Source organism: Phyllobates terribilis, unplaced genomic scaffold (genome assembly GCF_046119375.1).
Source record: "Phyllobates terribilis strain yellow unplaced genomic scaffold, ASM4611937v1 Scaffold_3__8_contigs__length_932513732, whole genome shotgun sequence".
Classification (NCBI taxonomy): Eukaryota; Metazoa; Chordata; class Amphibia; order Anura; family Dendrobatidae; genus Phyllobates; species Phyllobates terribilis.
In genome coordinates this window covers 17,063,851-17,087,766 of record NW_027362763.1, presented here as the reverse complement: position 1 = coordinate 17,087,766, position 23,916 = coordinate 17,063,851, and the positions used below count along the sequence as shown (strand labels likewise).

The following is a 23,916-nucleotide window of genomic DNA, read 5'->3' as shown; positions in this document are numbered from 1 at the left end:
TCTCCCAGCAGTCTCCTCTCCGCTCATCACCCAGAATCCTCCAGTGTATACTGTATAATCTCCCAACAGTCTCCTCTCCTCACCCAGAATCCTCCAGTGTATACTGTATAATCTCCCAACAGTCTTCTCTCCTCACCCAGAATCCTCCAGTGTATAATCTCCCAGCAGTCTCCTCTCATCACGCAGAATCCTCCAGTGTATACAGTATAATCTCCCAGCAGTCTCCTCTCCTCTCATCACCCAGAATCCTACAGTGTATACTGTACAATCACCCAGCAGTCTCCTCTCCGCTCATCACCCAGAATCCTCCAGTGTATATGGTATAATCTCCCAGCAGTCTCCTCTCATCACCCAGAATCCTCCAGTATATACTGTATAATCACCCAGCAGTCTCCTCTCCTCACCCAGAATCCTCCAGTGTATACTGTATAATCTCCCAGCAGTCTCCTCTCCTCTCATCACCCAGAATCCTACAGTGTATACTGTAGAATCTCCCAGCAGTCACCTCTCATCACCCAGAATCCTCCAGTGTATACTGTATTATCTCCCAGCAGTCTCCTCTCCCCTCATCACCCAGAATCCTCCAGTGTATACTGTATAATCACCCAGCAGTCTCCTCTCATAACCCAGAATCCTCCAGTGTATACTGCAGAATCTCCCAGCAGTCTCCTCTCATCACCCAGAATCCTCCAGTGTATACTGTATAATCTCCCAGCAGTCTCCTCTCATCACCCAGAATCCTCCAGTGTATACTGTAGAATCTCCCAGCAGTCTCCTCTGATCACCCAGAATCCTCCAGTGTATACTGTAGAATCTCCCATCAGTCTCCTCTCCGCTCATCACCAAGAATCCTCCAGTGTATACTGTAGAATCTTCCAGCAGTCTCCTCTCCTCTCATCACCCAGAATCCTCCAGTGTATATTGTATAATATCCCAGCAATCTCCTCTCAGCTCATCACCCAGAATCCTCCAGTGTATAATCTCCCAGCAGTCTCCTCTCATCACCCAGAATCCTACAGTGTATACTGTATAATCTCCCAGCAGTCTCCTCTCCGCTCATCACCCAGAATCCTCCAGTGTATACTGTAGAATCTCCCAGCAGTCTCCTCTCTGCTCATCACCCAGAATCCTCCAGTGTATACTGTATAATCTCCCAGCAGTCTCCTCTCCGCTCATCACCCAGAATCCTCCAGTGTATACTGTATAATCTCCCAGCAGTCTCCTCTCCTCTCATCACCCAGAATCCTACAGTGCATACTGTAGAATCTCCCAGCAGTCTCCTCTCATCACGCAGAATCCTCCAGTGTATACAGTATAATCTCCCAGCAGTCTCCTCTCCTCTCATCACCCAGAATCCTACAGTGTATACTGTATAATCTCCCAGCAGTCTCCTCTCCTCTCATCACCCAGAATCCTCCAGTGTATACTGTACAATCACCCAGCAGTCTCCTCTCCGCTCATCACCCAGAATCCTCCAGTGTATATGGTATAATCTCCCAGCAGTCTCCTCTCATCACCCAGAATCCTCCAGTATATACTGTATAATCACCCAGCAGTCTCCTCTCCTCACCCAGAATCCTCCAGTGTATACTGTATAATCTCCCAGCAGTCTCCTCTCCTCTCATCACCCAGAATCCTACAGTGTATACTGTAGAATCTCCCAGCAGTCACCTCTCATCACCCAGAATCCTCCAGTGTATACTGTATTATCTCCCAGCAGTCTCCTCTCCCCTCATCACCCAGAATCCTCCAGTGTATACTGTATAATCACCCAGCAGTCTCCTCTCATAACCCAGAATCCTCCAGTGTATACTGCAGAATCTCCCAGCAGTCTCCTCTCATCACCCAGAATCCTCCAGTGTATACTGTATAATCTCCCAGCAGTCTCCTCTCATCACCCAGAATCCTCCAGTGTATACTGTAGAATCTCCCAGCAGTCTCCTCTGATCACCCAGAATCCTCCAGTGTATACTGTAGAATCTCCCATCACTCTCCTCTGCTCTCATCACCAAGAATCCTCCATTGTATACTGTATAATCTCCCAGCAGTCTCCTCTCCTCTCCTCACCCAGAATCCCCCAGTGTATACTGTATAATCTCCCAGCAGTCTCCTCTCCGCTCATCACCCAGAATCCTCCAGTGTATACTGTATAATCTCCCAGCAGTCTCCTCTCCGCTCATCACCCAGAATCCTCCAGTGTATACTGTATAACCTCCCAGCAGGCTCCTCTCCTCACCCAGAATCCTCCAGTGTATACTGTATAATCTCCCAGCAGTCTCCTCTCCGCTCATCACCCAGAATACTCCAGTATATACTGTATAATCACCCAGCAGGCTCCTCTCCTCACCCAGAATCCTCCAGTGTATACTGTATAATCACCCAGCAGTCTCCTCTCCTCTCCCAGAATCCTACAGTGTATACTGTAGAATCTCCCAGCAGTCTCCCCTCCTCACCCAGAATCCTCCAGTGTATACTGTATAATCTCCCAGCAGTCTCCTCTCATCACCCAGAATCCTACAGTGTATACTGTATAATCTCCCAGCAGTCTCCTCTCTGCTCATCACCCAGAATCCTCCAGTGTATACTGTATAATATCCCAGCAATCTCCTCTCCTCTCATCACCGAGAATCCTAGTGTATACTGTATAATCTCCCAGCAGTCTCCTCTACGCTCATCACCCAGAATCCTCCAGTGTATACTGTATAATCTCCCAGCAGTCTTCTCTCCGCTCATCACCCAGAATCCTCCAGTGTATACTGTATAATCTCCCAGCAGTCTCCTCTCATCATCCAGAATCCTCCAGTGTATACTGTATAATCTCCCAGCAGTCTCCTCTCCTCACCCAGAATCCTCCAGTGTATACTGTATAATCTCCCAGCAGTCTCCTCTCATCACCCAGAATCCTCCAGTGTATACTGTATAATCTCCCAGCAGTCTCCTCTCATTACCCAGAATCCTCCAGTGTATACTGTATAATCTCCCCGCAGTCTCCTCTCATCACCCAGAATCCTCCAGTGTATACTGTATAATCTCCCAGCAGTCTCCTCTCCTCACCCAGAATCCTCCAGTGTATACTGTATAATCTCCCAGCAGTCTCCTCTCCTCTCTGCTTATCACCCAGAATCTTCCAGTGTATACTGTATAATCTCCCAGCAGTCTCCTCTCATCACCCAGAATCCTCCAATGTATAATCTCCCAGCAGTCTCCTCTCCTCTCACCACCCAGAATCCTACAGTGTATACTGTAGAATCTCCCAGCAGTCTCCTCTCCGCTCATCACCCAGAATCCTCCAGTATATACTGTATAATCACCCAGCAGTCTCCTCTCCTCACCCAGAATCCTCCAGTGTATACTGTATAATCACCCAGCAGTCTCCTCTCCTCACCCAGAATCCCCCAGTGTATAATCTCCCAGCAGTCACCTCTCCGGTCAGCAGCTCAGTGATCTTGTTGGTCAGTTCCAGGATCTTCTCCTTCTTCTCGTGTATTGGTGACATCGGAGGTGGCTTGGTGATGGGGTTCGGGCTCCTCAATGACTTCCTCACTACTGCGTAATCCTGTGTTTAGAAAACAGCTGATAAATGTCTCTGTATTCACATTAGTCGACTAAGCAGGATGTAAAGTGATTATTTCTTTTTCTAGAACATTGCACAGTAATAAAGAGGACCTATTACTAAAATTTTTATTATCTAAATTAAAAGCACATGTAATAACATTTAGAATTTGACCAAAAGATTATAAACAAGTCATAAATCAAGTGGGAGAAAAACTCTCTTTCTTGCCACCGGCTTCTGATTCAACTGAGCTGAAGTCACCTTCAGGCTAGGGAATTCCCAGGCTGCTCCGCTGTCACTCTCCCAGGATGCAGAGCAGTCTGCAGATCTGAGCCCAGGCACTGTGACTGAGCTGGATGTGGTCAGTCCAGCATGCAGCTGTGGGGATGTGTAGATTGTGCTCCACAACTCACCAGGCAGTGAGCTGGAGGAGGCTGCTCCAGAGTTTCCTCCTTCACCTCCCATTCCTTTGCTCACACTATCCAGCACTGAAGCCTGCTGGAGTAGTGATTGTGCCCCTCCCCCACTGTCACCACAAGCTGAGAGGAGAATGTTACCAGCAACAGAAACTAAACGCTGCAAGAAGATATGTGCCAGAAAAGAGGGGTGTTATTTACTTCATATGGTCAGTGTATGTATAACTGTGTGTATGTCTGTTTGGCACCCCAGGGGTCTGGTTACCACAGTAATAGAAATATTACATCTGAGAGCAAGTGGGAGGTTTCCTGGTCAGGAGCCCTTAAGCATGCAAAACCTCCTGCCCAGACATGGGAGGGGAGGAATCTGCCCTTATAAACTGGGTCTGGGGCGGGGTTAGTTGAGTCAGAGCCTGGAGTTTGTTCCAGACACAGGGAAAGTAACAGCGAGGAGCTCTGTAGGAGCAGGAGCTGAAGACCAGGGACTGGAGCTAAGCAGAGCTCGCCCTGGCAGAAGAATCTAAGAACCGGACACCGGAGTCCGAGGCTGCAAGGATCTTTAAGTCCAGCAGCAGAAACCAGCCGGCAGGGGATTCCAGGTCCTCTGGCCATAGAAGCCCGGAGGCTCAGTCACGAACAAGGGACCAGCACCGCCATCGAGGAGCGGAGGCTATCAGAAGGCCCCAAGTCACCAGCCATACGGGTGAGCACTACACGGTACACTCAGGGATGTGGGCTACTACCACTCGCTTACAGCAAGGTAGCCAGGAAGAGTGCAGACAGACGGTGAGGCCTACAACTCCACCTGGCCAGGGGAACTCCTATTTGCTCACAGACTGACCAGGCCTCTTATGCTAGCCAGTACTCCCGGGAGGGTCTGCCTTATTATCATCAGTAAAGACCCTGAACTGCACTGCAAAGACTGCGAGTCGTTCCTGCTGCGCTCGTGCACCATCACTCCCATCATCCACACTCACTGCCCTGAGGCTATACTCCTCCCGTGGGGAGTCATCCCATTCTCTGCTGCGCATACAACACCAGCCTCAGCAGTCTGCCTCGCAGCGGCGGTACACCCTGACCGCAATCCACGGGTGGCGTAGTCGGACAATTAACCTAAAACCTACAAAAGACTGCCCCTGGTTTGACCACCCTGAGCCACGGGACCAGGTCGCCGCCACGGAGACTACAACCCCCAGAGACCCGGCTCCGGGTATCCCACACACATGCACACACGGCCCAGGGGGTGCGTCAACTTTTGGCGTAGTCGGCAGGATTGTGACCAACCCGCCACAAACGGGTACTGCGTGCCTGAAAAAGAATTTGCACTCACCTGAGTGAAGTTTCCCACCATCTGGAGTCGTTTCCCACCATCTTCATTAGTTTCCGGCCATCTTCAGTCGTCTCCCGCCATCTTCAGTCGTCTCCCGCCATCTTCAGTCGTCTCCCGCCATCTTCAGATGTTTTCCCCCCATCGGACGCCATCTTCAGAACGCCGCACGGGAAGAAGAGGGGCGTGGACGTCCAAACCGCGCGAGACCTGAAGCCCCGCCCTACGCACCGACGATGCGCAAGGTCCTGGAAGGAGAGAGAGCAACGCTGACGTCACCAGGATGCGATGCAAGGTACTCGTCCGGAGCAGCACCAGCGGAGCTGCGGCCTACAGAAGAGGATCGTCGGAAGGTAGGCCACACTTAACTAGGGGGGAGGAAGATGACGGACATGGAGGGACCCTCTACCACCAGCGCGGCCACTGCTGCAGTAATGCCTTACACCCCCGGAGCGGCCTGGCTGCCCCAATACTCAGGGGAGTCGCATACCCTAAGAGACTTTAAAGAAAGACTGTACAGCCTATTTAAAGTATACCCCCTGACGGAGGGACAAAAAGTGAGCATATTGATAGGCCAGTTAACCGGTGCAGCCGAACGTGAAGTAAAGTCCTGGTCAGTCCGGGACAAGGAGACCGTAAAGGAGATCTTAGCCCGTCTGAAGGACACTTTTGATACCCGCACCTCAGCAGAGATCAAAATGAGATTTTATGGGTGCAAGCAGCAGGCCCAAGACAGTATAAGAGACTATGCTTTGAGTTTGCAAGAGGCCCTGGGAGCCATTAAACAGGCAGACCCTGACAGTGTGCGGAATGCAGATGAACTGTTAACTGAGCAATTCATTGAGGGTCTGCTGTCCAACGCCCACCGAACCCAGTTACGTGCAATGGCCTTGCAGAACCCTGGTTTAGACTTTGCAAAGTTCAAAGACAGGGCCATCCGGGTGCTCCGAGAACCGGCACCGGGTAGCGCTGTAACCCACAGGCGCCCTGCTATTACCTATCATCAGGAGGCGGCGCCCTTGTCTACAGAGTCTGTAGGAGCTGGTGCGCAGGCTTTGGACAACAACCCGGCTACAGACCTGCACTATCAGGTCCAAGAGCTGACTAAAAGCGTAGCCGCGCTAACCAGAACTGTGCAGTCTTTACAGGTCTCTCCTCCAGGAAAGATCCAGCTGGCGTCCGGACCGGAGGACGTCCCGTGGCGCCGACAGAGGAGAATCCCATCGTCCAGAGGAAGACCCGGCGACAGATACAACGAGGACGGACAACCCATCTGCCGCCGCTGCAATCAACCCGGACATATGGCAAGGTACTGTCATTTAAACGGGCACAACCTTGGGCAGAGGGCCAACCTCCAGGCATAAGATCATCAGTCCCCTCAAACTGGCATGATAAATACGTAGGGGGACGTCCAGTCTTGCCTGTGGTACTGGATGGCATTCCAATGAGTGCCCTACTAGACACCGGATCACAGGTAACTACCATCCCTTATGTGCTCTTTAAGCGGTACTGGAATGACTCGGACATAACCTGCTACCCAGATGACGACCGGAGTATCATCGCCAGCAATGGTCAGCCCGTGCCGCAGGTGGGATTCAAAGAGGTGACCATTAAAATCGGTAAAGTCGAAATGGCGGCACAAGGACTGATTATTGTGGACATTGACCGTCATGAGAGTCACCCTAAAATAACCTTGGGAACTAACGTGATTGAAAATTGTCTTGCAGAGATAATTCTCATTTTACAGCAGGTTGCCATGAACGCCAGTTCCAGCCAGCAGCGTGTCCTCCAAAAAGAGATCCGGGCACTGATGAAGCGGCAACAAGTGGAACTATCTGGTGGTGAGATAGGTAGCGTGAGAATGTGTGACCCGTTCCCTATTGCCATGCCCCCGAAAAGTGAGATGATGATCTGGTGCCGGGCAGTTATTGGTCTAAGAGGTAGAGACTACCAAGCAATGGTAGAGCCCGTCTACTCAGACAGTAGGCCCACCATTTTGACAGCACGGGGAGTGGTCGATGTACGCCATGGGAGGGTACCTGTTAGCATCGTAAATATCGGGGAGAGAGAAGTATACCTGCCCCGGTATGCCACGCTAGCCAAATTGTTCACCATAAATCAAAATTCTGTAAAGGCCGTGGAACCCTTGCCTCCATCTCAACCAGAGGAAGGTAACGGCTCTAAGAAACCAATGGAGGACTGGTGTCAGCAACTGCATTTGGGTACTGACTCCACTCCCTGACACCAAAAACAGGGAGTCTACCGGGTGGTTCAGGAGTACGAAAGAGTCTTTAGTAAACACCCGCTAGACTTCGGGCGAGTAAAGAGGGTAGAACATCACATCCCCACAGGAGACCATCCACCCATAAAGGAAAAATACCGACCTGTACCCCCTGCACACTATCAGCATGCAAAGGGGATGTTGCGAGACATGAGGGAGGCTGGGGTAATAAGGGACAGCTGTAGCCCCTGGGCAGCTCCACTAGTTCTAGTGAAAAAGAAGGACAACACAATGAGAATGTGTGTAGACTACAGAAAGGTCAACCGCATCACACACAAAGATGCGTACCCGTTACCCAGAATAGAAGAATCTTTAGCTGCATTAAAATCTGCTAACTTCTTCTCTACTTTCGATCTTACTAGCGGGTACTGGCAGGTTCCTGTAGCAGAGGCGGACAAGGAGAAGACTGCGTTCACCACCCCGATGGGTCTCAGCGAATTCAACTGTATGCCGTTCGGGCTCTGCAACGCACCAGGAACCTTCCAGCGGTTGATGGAATGCTGTCTGGGACACCGGAATTTCGAGACGGTCCTGTTATACCTGGACGATGTCATAGTTTATTCCAAAACCTACGAGGACCATCTGAAACACCTGGCAGAAGTGTTTGACGCCCTGGCAAGCTACGGCCTAAAGGTGAAACCCTCCAAGTGTCACCTGCTGAAACGAAAAGGTACAGTACCTGGAACACGTGGTGAGTGCTGACAGAGTGGCTCCCGACCCCGATAAAATCACCGTGATTAAGGACTGGCCAAGACCCTCCAGCATAAAGGAAGTGCGGCAGTTCCTTGGGTTGGTAGGCTACTACCGAAGATTTATTCCCGGTTTCACCAAAATGGCAGCTCCTATGCAGGACCTCCTGATAGGTCAATCCAGGAAGGTCAAAAACCAGAAGCCACCCTTCAGGTGGGAAAAGCTGGAAGAGGAGTCCTTCCGCCAGTTGAAGATGGCCCTCACGGGGGATGAAATCCTGGCGTACCCTGACTACGGCCAGCCCTTTATCCTCCACACGGACGCGAGCAACATCGGGCTAGGAGCTGTACTGTCCCAGATCCAGCAGGGGAGAGAACGGGTAATCGCTTACGCCAGCCGAAAACTACGGCCCACATAGAGAAACCCTGAGAATTATAGCTCATTCAAGCTAGAGTTCCTGGCAGTGGTGAGGGCAGTGACCGAACGTTTCAAGCATTACCTTGCCTCTTCCAAGTTCACAGTGTACATGGAGAACAACCCATTGACACAGCTGGACACTGCAAAACTTGGTGCCCTGGAGCAGAGATGGATGGCCCGCCTGTCCAACTATGAATTCACCATCAAATACCGGGCGGGACGCTCAAATGCCAACACGAATGCCCTGTCTAGAATGCCATCTTACCGGACGTAGGGGAAGATCCAGAAGAACTGGAAGAAGTCGAACTCCCTGTGTTCCACCGTCATGGGATTACCCTGTATTCCCACTGTGGGACAAGCGCTCTGCCATGTTCAATCCCTTACCCCACTACAGTTGGGCGGAGACGCAAGACAGTGATCCCGCAGTCCGTCTGGTGAAGAAAATGCTGACACAGGCTGATGCCCGTCTTGACCCAGATGCTCCGGAGGAGACCAAGCAACTGTGGAAAGAGAAAAGTAAGCTGTTTCTTTACAAGGAGAAGCTGTGCCGGAGAATGGTCAACTCTCGAACACATGAGCTGACTTGGCAGGTAGTAGTCCCAAGACGAGAGGCGGCTATGGTTCTGGAGGCATACCACTTCGGATGGAAGAAGCTGGAGTTCCTGTTGTGTGGATGGTTCTACTGGGTAGGCATGAGAGGAACCATCGAGAGGTGGTGTAGAGACTGTGGCCCGTGCAACCTAAGGAGGAAAGACCGTGCCAGCCAGAAGACTCCCCTGCAGCCCATCATCACCAGGCAGCCACTGGAACTGGTAGCCCTGGACCATGTGAAACTGGCTCCAAGCAGATCTGGGTACATCTACGCCCTCACCATCGTAGATCACTACTCCCGGTTCCTGGTGGTGGTCCCTGTCAAAGACTTAACGGCTCAAATAGCAGCCAGGGCCTTCCAGCTGCACTTCTGCCGTCCACACGGGTATCCGGAGCAAGTGCTGACGGACCAAGGACCAGCCTTCGAAGCGGAGGTCTTCCAAGAGTTTTGCAATCTGTATGGCTGCAGGAAGATAAGAACAACGCCCTATCACCCTCAGACCAACAGACTATGTGAGAAAATGAACCAGGTGGTGATAGACTTGCTAAAAACCTTGCCCCTGGAAGAACGCAGTCTGTCGCCTGAAAAACTGCCTGATCTGGTGGACTTGTATAATCACATCCCCGTAGGTTCCACCAACTGTACCCCGGCTTACCTAATGAGAGCAAGACCTGGTAAGTTGCCTATTGACCTGGATATGGGAGTCCTGACACCTGAGGACACCTCGCCAGAGGCAGACTGGGATACAGAACGGCAGCAGCAGTATCGGAAAGTACAGGAGAGCGTCGAGCGAAGTCTGTCTCAAGCAAGAGAAAGGCAAGAGAAGACTTTTATAACCAGCATGCTCCCGCTGTTCCCTGGAGAGCAGGTCTTGAAGAGAAAGAGGCGGCTCCACAAGTTGGACGACCAGTGGGAGAAGGACCCGTACACCGTACTGCCCTCAAGCCATGACAATCCAAAAGTCTGTATAATCAGTAAGGATGGAGGAGAAACCACAGCCATTGTCTCCAGAGACCACCTGAAAAAGTGTCCCGAGCAGCTGCAAAGCGCTGACGAAGATCAAGAGAACCCTCAACCCGTAGAGGAAAGGGAAGAAATGATCAGTACCGTACTCGGAGACTTTCCCCGGTCCTGGACTCAAATTAACAACGCAGTCGTGGTACCCGTCCTCACCTTTCTCCAGCCAGCCCCTCAAGGGCCTACAGAAGAACAGGTAGTGTCAGAAGAGCAGCCGGCCCAGGAGGCAGAAGAATCCATACCAGCAGCCCAGGAGAATCAACCCTCTGCTAGTAGTGAGCCTGCCGTGCCCCTAGTAAGCCAAAGAGTACGCAGAAAGCTGCCAGGCCTACCCGCAACACCTCCTACACCCTGTAGTGCAGAACCAGATAGTGGGTTACGTAGGTCCACCAGGAGCAGTAGAGGACAGATGCCCGTTCGCTGGAGAATCTAAACTGTAATGTGAATTTACCTGTAAACTGAAAATGTTGAAAATGGTTTATGTTTGTTGCCTGTTTATCAATTATGTTTCTCTAGTTACCCTTCATATTTATTTGGACTGACAGGTTATGAACGCTGAATAACCGGAACTACATTGTAGATAGTTGCACTTGGTGCCTTTTGCAAAGACGGCCACGGAAGAAAAACCTGTCTGGCGTGGCCCTATCTTGTCCAAAGTAGTTAGCTTTGCCTTGCAGCCACGCTCAGGGCCAACGTTTGGGGTTTGCTTTGGACAGGTCCCCTACTCCGTTCAAAAACTTCACCTTGGGTGATATTGACACCCGGTTACGGAAATGCCATGACCATCAAGACAAAATGTACTTTTTCCTGTTATTGTTATACCCTGCATTTGTGTTTTCTTAAAAATGTGTTTAGTCCCGGAGTACTAGAATTTACTAGGGGGGAATGTGGCACCCCAGGGGTCTGGTTACCACAGTAATAGAAATATTATGTCTGAGAGCAAGTGGGAGGTTTCCTGGTCAGGAGCCCTTAGGCATGCAACACCTCCTGCCCAGTCCTGGGAGGGGAGGAATCTGCCCTTATAAACTGGGTCTGGGGCGGGGTTAGTTGAGTCAGAGCCTGGAGTTTGTTCCAGACACAGGGAAAGTAACAGCGAGGTGCTCTGTGGAGCAGGAGCTGAAGACCAGGGGCTGGAGCTAAGCAGAGCTCGCCCTGGCAGAAGAATCTAAGAACCGGACACCGGAGTCCGAGGCTGCAAGGATCTTTAAGTCCAGCAGCAGAAACCAGCCGGCAGGGGATTCCAGGTCCTCTGGCCATAGAAGCCCGGAGGCTCAGTCACGAGCAAGGGACCAGCACCGCCATCGAGGAGCGGAGGCTATCAGAAGGCCCTAAGTCACTAGCCATACTGGTGAGCACTACACGGTACACTCAGGGACGTGGGCTACTTCCACTCGCTTACAGCAAGGTAGCCAGGAAGAGTGCAGACAGACGGGGAGGCCTACAACTCCACCTGGCCAGGGGAACTCCTATTTGCTCACAGACTGACCAGGCCTCTTATGCTAGCCAGTACTCCCGGGAGGGTCTGCCTTATTATCATCAGTAAAGACCCTGAACTGTACTGCAAAGACTGCGAGTCGTTCCTGCTGCGCTCGTGCACCATCACTCCCATCATCCACACTCACTGCCCTGAGGCTATACTCCTCCCGTGGGGAGTCATCCCATTCTCTGCTGCGCATACAACACCAGCCTCAGTGGTCTGCCTCGCAGCGGCGGTACACCCTGACCGCAATCCACGGGTGGCGTAGTCGGACAATTAACCTAAAACCTATAAAAGACTGCCCCTGGTTTGAACACCCTGAGCCATGGGACCGGGTCGCTGCCACGGAGACTACAACCCCCAGAGACCCGGCTCCGGGTATCCCACACACGTGCACACACGGCCCAGGGGGCGCGTCATCTGCATATATGTGAAAAGTGCATGCATGAGTGTATGGTGCATTTGAGAACTGTGTATATGGTTATATATATATATCTATATGTACAGTGGGGGGAATAAGTATTTGATCCCTTGCTGTTTTTGTAAGTTTGCTCACTGACAAAGACATGAACAGTCTATAATTTTAAGGGTAGGTTAATTTTAATATTGTGATTTTCTTGATTTTTTTTTGGGGATATTCTATCTCTCATTGTATAAATTAGATAAAAATATTTCTCACTGCAAAATGTAAACAAGTATTTGATCCCTCTGGCAAACAACACTTAATACTTGGTGGCAAAACCCTTGTTGGCAAGCACAGCAGTCAGAGGTTTTTTGTAGTTGATGATGAGGGTTGCGCATGTCGGGAGGAATTTTGGTTCACTCCTCTTTGCAGATCACCTCTAAATCATTAAGATTTTGAAGCTGTCACTTGGCAACTCGGAGCTTCAACTCCCTCCATAAGTTTTCTATGGGATTAAGGTCTGGAGACTGGCTAGGGCACTCCATGACCTTACTGTGCTTTTTTTTTAGCCACTCCTTTGTTGCCTTGGCTGTATGTTTTGGGTCATTGTCTTGCTGGAAGACCCAGCCACGACCCATCTTCAATGCTCTTACTGAGGAAAGGAGGTTGTTGGCCAAAATCCCGCGATTCATGACCCCATCCATCTTCCCTTCAGTACGGTGCAGTCGTCATGTCCCCTTTGCAGAAAAGCATCCCCAAAGTATAATGTTTCCACCACCATGCTTCACGGTTGGGACGATGTTCTTAGGGTTGTACTCATCCTTCTTCTTCCTCCAAGCATGGCGAGTTGACTTAATGCCAAAGAGCTCAATTTTTGTCTCATCTGACCACAGCACCTTCTCCCAATAACTCACAGAATCATCCAGGTGTTCACTGGCAAACTTCAGACGGGCCTGGACATATGCCTTCTTGAGCAGGGGGACCTTGCGGGCACTGCAGGATTTTAACCTTTAAGGCGTAATGTGTTACCAATGGTCTTCTTGGTGACTGTGGTCCCAGCTGCCTTGAATACATTAACAAATAGAGTCATGGCATGCATCAGAAGAGGAATAGGGGCATATGATGAGAACATTGTTCTTCTTCTGTATAAAACGCTGGTAAGGCCGCACTTAGAATATTGTGCACAGTTCTAGGCTCCGGTGCTCAGGAAAGACATATTGGAGCTAAAGAGGGTACAAAGGAGGGCGACTAAGGTAATAAATGGAATGGAGGTACTAGAATACCCAGAGAGGTTGTCAAAATTAGGCCTATTTACATTGGAAAAGAGAAGGCTTAGGGGAGACCTCATAAACATGTATAAATACATCAGGGGGCAGTACAGAGATCTCTCCCATGACCTGTTTATACTAAGGATGGTGACAAAGACGAGGGGGCACACTATGCGTCTGGAGGGAAGGAGGTTCCTGCACCAGCATAGAAGGGGATTCTTTACGGTCAGAGCCGTGAGACTCTGGAACTCTCTGGGAGAGGAAGTGGTGATGTCCAACTCACTTAATGAGTTCAAGAGAGGCCTGGACGCCTTTCCTGAGAACAATAAAATTACATCTTATGCTTAGTGATAGTTAATTAATCCAGGGATTTAATCTGACTGCCAGATTGGAGTCGGGAAGTGAATTTTTCCTCAATGATGTAAATTGGCCTATACCGCATGTTTTTTTTTGCCTTCCCCTGGATCAACGCTGCGGAATAGCTGCAGTGCACAAGAAATAGGCTGAACTGGATGGACGCTTGTCTTTTTTCGGCCTTATAAACTATGTAACAAGTCCCCCCCCCTGTGTAGTTTTAGGCTGATCTCTCACCTTCCTCATGATCAAGGATACCCCACGAGGTGAGATTTTGCATGGTGCCCCAGATCAATGTTGATTGACAGTCTGTAATGCACACGCCCGGACTGACTGGCGTGTGCGTGTATATGTAGTGATTCCACTGGACCGTACCGGAGAGTGAATGCCTGGAGGGGCGTAACTAAGTATCCACCCGATCCGACCAAGGTCGCACGACGGCATACGACGCCAGTGCACCAAGGAGGAACCGAGCAGAGGGACCAAGGGCTACTCCAGGTCAGACCCCGGACACGGCTGTTGACCCACACTGGGGAATACAGGAACAGGCAGGTTAGGCTGGCACACAGACGGGTGGCTGCTGGCAAGCACGACTGGTATGCAAACAGGGTGGTACTGACAGGTACGGTCGGTATGCAGGCAGGTGGAAGAAGGTAAGCACGACTGGTATGCAGGCAGGGAGGTACTGGCAGGTACGACAGGTTGGAGCACAGAGTGGATAGGTCCCAGTACAGACTGGGACTCAGGAACAGAACCGCAGATGCGGTGGACAAACACAGCAGAGTGAGGCCGCCCGGAGCGGCGAGCAAGAGTAGAGCAGGACGAGACCGCCTGGAGCGGTGAGCGAGAGTAGAGCAGGACGAGGCCGCCTGGAGCGGTGAGCAGGACGAGACTGCCGGAGCAGTGAGCAAAGGGTCAGAGCAGAGCGAGACTGCCGGAGCAGTGAGCAAAGGGTCAGAGCAGAGCGAGACTGCCGGAGCAGTGAGCAAGGGGTCAGAGCAGAGCGAGACTGCCGGAGCAGTGAGCAAAGGGTCAGAGCAGAGCGAGACTACCGGAGCAGTGAGCAAAGGGTCAGAGCAGAGCGAGACTGCCGGAGCAGTGAGCAAAGGGTCAAAGCAGAGCGAGACCGCCTGGAGCGGTGAGCAAAGGCAGAGCAGGCAAGAGCCGCCGGAGCGGTGAGCAAGGCTGAGCAGGCAAGAACCGCCGGAGCGGTGAGTAAGGCAGGGCAGAGGGGACAGGGCTCTGTTCACACGGAACAGACAGGAAGGGAAAGACCGAACCGGATAACCACAGGGTACTTGCAGTGAAGTAGCAAGTGGACCACAAACTCACAAACGGAAGTACAGTGACAACGAGCAGGAGTTAGGTACGAGTTCAGTCTCTGCAGAAAAAGGGAAGATATGGGCGTAGAGAGACGGGAAACAGGCTGGAAGATGGTTAGGGCAGGAACAGCCACAGATAACAGATCTAGGTATGCGGCCCCTAGAGGGCAGAAGGAACAGGCTAAGAGCGTGTTCACACGGGCCTGGAAATACAGCCTCCAGGAAAGGCAGAAAGACAGCTGGCTAGAGTACACAGACAGGACACAGTTCAGACACAGGAACTGATACCGCAAGGCAGGAAACAGACAGGACCTGGCACATCAGTGACAAGAAGCCAACTGACAGAACAAGATGCTCAGGCCAGGATTCCAAGGAGGAGCTGGCTTAAATAACAGGTGACAGACAGCAATAGGCAGATGATGCATTAGGGGTGTGTCTGCAGCAGCTACAAGAAACAGGAAGTTCGGCGGGCGTCGCCCTAAGCAGCCAGAGCAGAGCAAAGCAGACAGTATGGAAGGCAGTCTGGACTGGAAATCAAGTGCGCGCTCTTGCACAGTGGGAGATGGACCACTATTCAAGGACGCCGCCAGGTATGTTAAATTACCCCCCCTTACGCCCCCTCTTCTTCAGGCCTGCCAGAATCTTACGCAGGGAATTTGAGGGCCAATCCTTCTCTTCAAGGAGATTACTTCTACTGTCCACAGGAAGAGACAAAACTGGTCTAATCTGAGTAGCTAGGATGCCACCTCCTATCCAGCCATCCTCAGCAACAGACGAAACAGGTGGAGTACCAGGAACAGCACACAAGGAAGTTTCTCTCCACTTACTATCAGGTAGCACCCCAGAGGGTTCAGGAGGCAACTGGAAGTCCTCCGCTGGGTTGGATGGGTGCAGAGACTCGGGGGTAACCTCTGCTTCGGGGTACATCTTGTCAAGCTCACAGGATGAAATGGGCAAGGTATCAGGTACAAGGTGTAGAAATGTCACTGTCCCTTTGTTATCTGGTGGTACCCCGGAGAATTCGGGAAACAACTGGAGGTCCTCCGCCAGGTCGGAAGAGTGCAGAGACTCGGGGGTAACCTCTGCTTCGGAGTACACTAGGTCGGACTCACTGGACGAAGCGGGCGAGGTATCAGGTACAGAGTATAGGAAAGTCTCTGGCCATTCGCTACCAGGTAGCATCCCGAAGGGTTCAGGAGACAACTGGAGGTCCTCCGCCTGGTCGGAGGGGTGTAGAGACTCGGGGGTAACCTCTGCTTCGGAGTACACTAGGTCGGACTCACTGGAGGAAGCGGGTGAAGTATCAGATACCGGGTGCAGGAAGTCCTCCTGTGTGGATTCTGGGTGGGCAGCAGTCTCTTCGGGCAGGAGAACTGGAGCTCTACCCACGCACATTACCCGTCGGGGCTGCTCCGGTATACTGGGAAGTGAAGCTTCAGCAGGGACTTCAAGGTTGGGGTCAGGAGGTCTTTGGGAGGACAGACCCTGGTGTGACGGCTTGCCTCTACGCCTAGCACGTCTGGACTGCCTCTTGAGGTTGGGAGAAGTATTCCGGAGAGCGTAGTCATCCTGTGTGGATTCTGGGTGGGCAGCAGTCTCTTCGGGCAGGAGGACTAGTGCGCTACCGACACACATTACCCATCGGGGCTGCTCCGGGATATTGGGAAGTGAAGCTTCAGCAGGGGCTTCCGGGTTAGGGTCATCGAAGACCATTAGAAAGGCCACCAGGAAGGCCTGCAGGTCCAGGACGATAGGATCCTGTGCGTCCCATAGGGGGGTGATCCATTTCAAGGCATCACCCGCTAGGTAAGACATCATGAATCCCACCTTAATCCGATCGGTGGGAAAATAACGAGGGTAGAACTTGAAGTGTAGCATGCATTGCTCCACCAATGAACGACTCTGTCTTGGATCCCCATAATAACGTGGCGGATCCGCAGGAACGGGTGCAGAAAGCTTCATCTGGATGGGTGCGTAATTCGCCTGGAACTCAGCTAGTAGCAAAAAAAAATACATTTCTTCTAGATACATGTATTCGCTGGAAAACGTCTCAGAGAGCGAAGGCCGCGGGGCTCAACGGGACCCATGGCCTGAGCATGCTGTAATGCACACGCCCGGACTGACTGGCGTGTGCGTGTATATGTAGTGATTCCACTGGACCGTACCGGAGAGTGAATGCCTGGAGGGGCGTAACTAAGTATCCACCCGATCCGACCAAGGTCGCACGACGGCATACGACGCCAGTGCACCAAGGAGGAACCGAGCAGAGGGACCAGGGGCTACTCCAGGTCAGACCCCGGACACGGCTGTTGACCAACACTGGGGAATACAGGAACAGGCAGGTTAGGCTGGCACACAGACGGGTGGCTGCTGGCAAGCACGACTGGTATGCAAACAGGGAGGTACTGACAGGTACGGCCGGTATGCAGGTAGGTGGATGCTGGTAAGCATGACTGGTATGCAGGCAGGGAGGTACTGGCAGGTACGACAGGTTGGAGCACAGAGTGGATAGGTCCCAGTACAGACTGGGACTCAGGAACAGAACCGCAGATGTGGTGGACAAACAGCAGAGTGAGGCCGCCCGGAGAGGCGAGCAAGAGCAGAGCAAAATGAGACCGCCTGGAGCGGTGAGCGAGAGTAGAGCAGGACGAGGCCGCCTGGAGCGGTGAGCAGGACGAGACTGCCGGAGCAGTGAGCAAGAGTCAGAGCAGAGCGAGACTGCCGGAGCAGTGAGCAAAGGGTCAGAGCAGAGCGAGACTGCCGGAGCAGTGAGCAAAGGGTCAGAGCAGAGCGAGACTGCTGGAGCAGTGAGCAAAGGGTCAGAGCAGAGCGAGACTGCCGGAGCAGTGAGCAAAGGGTCAGAGCAGAGCGAGACTGCCGGAGCAGTGAGCAAAGGGTCAGAGCAGAGCGAGACTGCCGGAGCAGTGAGCAAAGGGTCAGAGCAGAGCGAGACTGCCGGAGCAGTGAGCAAAGGGTCAGAGCAGAGCGAGACTGCCGGAGCAGTGAGCAAAGGGTCAGAGCAGAGCGAGACTGCCGGAGCAGTGAGCAAAGGGTCAGAGCAGAGCGAGACCGCCTGGAGCGGTGAGCAAAGGCAGAGCAGGCAAGAGACGCCGGAGCGGTGAGCAAGGCAGAGCAGGCAAGAACCGCCAGAGCGGTGAGCAAGGCAGAGCAGGCAAGAACCGCCAGAGCGGTGAACAAGGCAGAGCAGGCAGAAACCGCCGGAGCGGCGAGCAAGGCAGGGCAGAGGGGACAGGGCTCTGTTCGCACGGAACAGACAGGAAGGGAAAGGCAGAACCGGATAACCACAGGGTACTTGCAGTGAAGTAGCGAGTGGACCACAAACTCACAAACGGAAGTACAGTGACAACGAGCAGGAGTTAGGTACGAGTTCAGACGCTGCAGAAAAAGGGAAGATATGGGCGTAGAGAGAGACGGGAAACAGGCTGGAAGATGGTTAGGGCAGGAACAGCCACAGATAACAGATCTAGGTATGCGGCCCCTAGAGGGCAGAAGGAACAGGCTAAGAGCGTGTTCACACGGGCCTGGAAATACAGTACAGACCAAAAGTTTGGACACACCTTCTCATTTAAAGATTTTTCTGTATTTTCATGACTATGAAAATTGTACATTCACACTGAAGGCATCAAAACTATGAATTAACACATTTGGAATTATATACTTAACAAAAAAGTGTGAAACAACTGAAAATATGTCTTATATTCTAGGTTCTTCAAAGTAGCCACCTTTTGCTGGTTTAAATAACAGGTGACAGACAGCAATAGGCAGATGATGCATTAGGGGTGTGTCTGCAGCAGCTACAAGAAACAGGAAGTTCGGCGGGAGTCGCCCTAAGCAGCCAGAGCAGAGCAAAGCAGACAGTATGGAAGGCAGTCTGGACTGGAAATCAAGTGCGCGCTCTTGCACAGTGGGAGATGGACCACTATGCAAGGACGCCGCCAGGTATGTTACACAGTCATTTTGTATTTCTTCCATTTTCTTACTATTGCACCAACAGTTGTCTCCTTCTCACCCAGCGTCTTACTTATGGTTTTGTAGCCCATTCCAGCTTTGTGCAGGTCTATTATCTTGTCCCTGACACCCTTAGAAAGCTCTTTGGTCTTGCCCATGTTGTAGAGGTTAGAGTCTGACTGATTAATTAAGTCTGTGGACAGGAGTCTTTTATACAGGTGACTATGTAAGAAAGCTGTCTTTAATGCAGGTAACGAGTTGATTAGGAGCAACTAACTCAGGGGTCTCAAACATGCGGCCCGAGGGCCGCATGTGGCCCCTGAGGCTGCTTAATGTGGCCCACAGGGCCGCCAAAGTCAGTGAATCTTTTCTGTTGAATGTTCTACAAGTTAGGGACCAGCATGGGCACATTACTACAAGATCGGTACATTACTACAAGATGGGGACCCGGACGGGCACATTACTGCAAGAAGGGCACAGTACTACAAGATGGGGACCAGGATGGGCACAGTACTACAAGATGGGGACCAGGATGGGCACAGTACTCCAAGATGTGGACCGGGATGGGCACATTACTACAAAATGGGGACTGGGATGGGCACATTACTACAAAATGGGGAACCGGGATGGGGACAGTACTACAAGATGGGGACCAGGATGAGCACAGTACTACAAGATGTGGACCAGGATGGGCACATTACTACAAGATGGGAACCAGGATGGGCACGTTACTACAAGATGGGAACCAGGATGGGCACGTTACTACAAGATGGGGACACTACTACAAGATGGGGACCAGGATGGGCACATTACTACAAGATGGGGACACTACTACAAGATGGGGACACTACTACAAGATGGTGACCAGGATGGGCACGTTACTACAAGATGGGGACACTACTACAAAATGGGGACCAGGATGGGCACATTACTACAAGATGGGGACCGGGATGGGCACATTACTACAAGATAGGGACCGGGATGGGCACGTTACTACAAAGATGGGGACACTACTACAAGATGGGGACCGGGATGGGCACAGTACTACAAGATTGGGACCGGGATGGGCACAGTACTAAAAGATGGGGACCGGGATGAGCACATTACTACAAGATGAGGACCAGGATGAGCACAGTACTACAAGATGGGGACCGGGATGGGCACAGTACTACAAGATGGGGACCGGGATGGGCACAGTACTACAAGATGGAGACCGGGATGGGCACATTACTACAAGATGGGCAGAGTGCTACAAGATGGGGAACAGGATGGGTACATTACTACAAGATGAGCACAGTGCTACAAGATGGGGACCACAATGGGCACATTACTACAAAATGCGGATCGGGATGGGCACAATACTACAAGATGGGGACCGGGACGGGCACATTACTACAAGATGGGCACAGTACTACAAGATGGGGACCGGGATGGGCACATTACTACAAGATGGGCACAGTGCTACAAGATGGGGACCAGGATGGGCACATTACTGCAAAATGTGGATCGGGATGGGCACAGTACTACAAGATGGGGACCAGGATGGGCATGTTACTACAAGATGGGAATCTGAATGGGCACAGTACTACAAGATGGGGACCGGGATGGGCACATTACTACAAGATGGAGACCAGGATGGGTACGTTACTACAAGATGGGGACCGGGATGGGCACATTACTACAAGATGAGGACCGGGATGAGCACAGTACTACAAGATGGGGACCGGGATGGGTAAAGTACTACAAGATGGGGACCGGGATGGGCGTGTTACTACAAGATGGGGATCGGAATGGGCACATTACTACAAGATGGAGACCAGGATGGGTACGTTACTACAAGATGAGGACCGGGATGGGCACATTACTACAAGATGAGGACCGGGATGGGCACATTACTACAAGATGTGGACCGGGATGGGCACGTTACTACAAAGATGGGGACACTACTACAAGATGGGGACCGGGATGGGCACATTACTACAAGATGGGGACTGGGATGGGCACATTACTACAAGATGAGAACCGGGATGAGCACAGTACTACAAGATGAGAACCGGGATGAGCACAGTACTACAAGATGGGGACCGGGATGGGTATAGTACTACAAGATGGGGACCAGGATGGGCACATTACTACAAGATGGGGACCAGGATGGGCACATTACTACAAGATAGGGACCAGGATGGGCACATTACTACAAGATGGGGATCGGGATGGGCACAGTACTACAAGATGAGGACCGGGATGAGCAAATTACTACAAGATGAGGACCAAGATGGGGGACATTACTACAAGATGGGGTAACTACTACAAGATGGGCACATTACTACAAAAGTTGGTCAGAATTACTATATGGTGCAAATTGTAAGAAAAAAAATCACTGTATGTGGCCAATTAGGGGACACAAAAAGGAAATAAAAATTGTAAAAACTGTAAACTTGTAAAACCTATAAAACTGTACAATAGCCCATAAAATGAATGCCATGTAAAAGAATAAAATAAAAGCCAAAAAATGTTCAAAAATGATCCAAAAAGTGTATAGAAAAAACAATATGTATCATTAAAAATTTCATATCATGCTGCAAAGAATGTGGCCCTTCAAATTCACATTTTTTCTATGTGCCGCCCATATACTTAGCAGAATTTGAGACCCCTGATCTAACGGGTCTGTAGGAGTCAGAACTCATAAGGGTTTGTAAGGGATCAAATACTTATTTCTCACTGCAAAATGCAAATAAATGTATCTAATTTATACAATGTTTATACAAAATTTTCTTGATTTTTTGGGGGATATTCTATCTCTCAAGGTTAAAATTAACCTACCCTTAAAATTATAGACTGTTCATGTCTTTGTCAGTGGTCAAACTTACAAAAAAAAACAAGGGATCAAATACTTATTTCCCCCAGTGTGTGTGTATACAGTTGAAACCAGAAGTATCCATACACTATATAAAGAGACACATCTGCATGTTTTTCTCAATATCTCATATGAAATCAGAATAAACCTTTCCTGTTTAGGTCAATTAGGATTACCATCATTTTTAATATTTGCCAAATGCCAGAATAATGAGAGCGAGAGAGAGCATGTTTTAAGGCATTTTTATTGTTTACTGCAAAGTCAAAAGTTTACATACACTAAGATTACTTACTATGCCTTTAAACAATTCTGGACTGCCCATATGATGATGTCATGTGTTTGGAAGCTTCTGATAGGTTTTTTTTGGCAACATCTGAGTTAATTAAAGACACCTGTGGATGTATTTTGTTTCACAACTGAAACACACTGCTTCTTTGTGCAGCATCATGAGAAAGTCTAAAGAAATCAGCCAAGATATCAGGAAGAAAATTATGGACTTGCACAAGTTTGGCTCATCCTTTGGTACAATTTCAAGATACCTGAAGGTGCCTCGTCCATCTGTACAAACAATTATACGCAAGTACAAACAAGATAGGAATGTCAGGCCATCATACCGCTCAGGAAGGAGACGGGTTCTGTGTCCCAGAGAAGAATGTGCTTTGGTCCGACATGTGCATATCAACCCAAGGAAAAAAGCAAAAGACATTGTAAAGATGATGGCAGAAGCTGGTAAGATTGTGTCAATATCCACAGTGAAATGAGTACAGTATCAACATGGGCTGAAAGGCCACTCTGCTAGGAAGAAGCCATTACTCCATAAGAAACATAAAAATGCATAAAAATGCCAGATTAATGTTTGCAAATGCACACAAAGACCTTAATTTTTGGAGACATGTCCTGTGGTCTGATGAAAGTAAATTTGAACTTTTTGGGCATAATGACCAACGTTACGTTTGGAGCAAAAAGGGAGAAGCATGGAAGCCTAAGAACACCATCCCAACTGTGAAACACGAGGGTGGCAGTATCATGTTGTGGGGTTGTTTTGCTGCAGGAAGGACTGGTGCACTTCACAAAATAGATGGCATCATGAGAAAAGAAGATTATGTGGCAATACTGAAGCAACAGCTCAAGAAATCAGCCAGGAACTTAAAGCTTGGGCGGAAATGGGTCTTCCAAATGGACAATGACCCGAAGCATACTGCCAACATGGTAACAAAGTGGCTTAAGGATAACAAAGTTAATGTTTTGGAGTGGCCATCACAAAGCCCTGATCTCAATTCTATTGAAAATTTATGTGCAAAGCTGAAAAGGTAGGTGCGAGCAAGGTGACCTATTAACCTGGATCAGTTATACCAGTTTTGTAAGGAGGAATGGGCCCAAATTCTGACCAACTAATGTCAGAAGCTTGTGGAAGGATCTCCCAAATGTTTGACCCAAATCATTCAGTTTAAGGGCAATAGTACCAAATACTAATGAAATGTGTCAGGTATTCCACAGCGAAGACACCGGGGAGATCACGCAATATCTAGCCGTTGCTGTCACTCCCTCAGGATTTCCTCAGGGTTTTGCGAGCACACAGTCCCCACGACTCACTGCGTAGGTATCGGCAAGCGATCAGTGAGCGTATAGCGTCACACCTCCGGATTCCAACGCATGGAATATGTGTATATGCCCCCCTTTCGGTCACTGTCAGCTTCACGATAGCCCAATTATTATTATTCTCTGCCACCATCGGCCAGATTTGAAATATAATACAGGCTTGGTCGGACGCCTGCATTCTGGTAGTGTTTATGGCTTCGGGGGAGGGAACGATTACACAGCAAAAGAAACAGAACTATTAAATTTTATATTTAATCAAAAAGGGAGGCAGTGTTATGAAAAATATACAAGGATTTTACAAAGGGGACATTACAATACAGAATATACAGTTGCACAAAATGAACAGGATTAAAGAAGAAACTTACTCTATACAG

General features: G+C 50.3%; 1 protein-coding gene across 3 annotated transcripts in view; it reads right to left on the bottom strand.

Moving 5' to 3' along the window:
* LOC141258694 (uncharacterized) overlaps window positions 1–23,916 on the bottom strand; it is a 202,892-nt gene that overhangs the window by 61,540 nt on the left and 117,436 nt on the right. For 2 of the 3 annotated variants that reach the window (XM_073673703.1, XM_073673702.1), the window contains one exon: window positions 3,422–3,556. In XM_073673703.1, the coding sequence (XP_073529804.1) occupies window positions 3,422–3,556 (135 nt within the window). Of the gene's footprint in view, window positions 1–3,421; window positions 3,557–5,299; window positions 5,527–23,916 lie in introns of those variants that run through there. The other variant, XM_073673704.1, reaches the window with a different exon arrangement.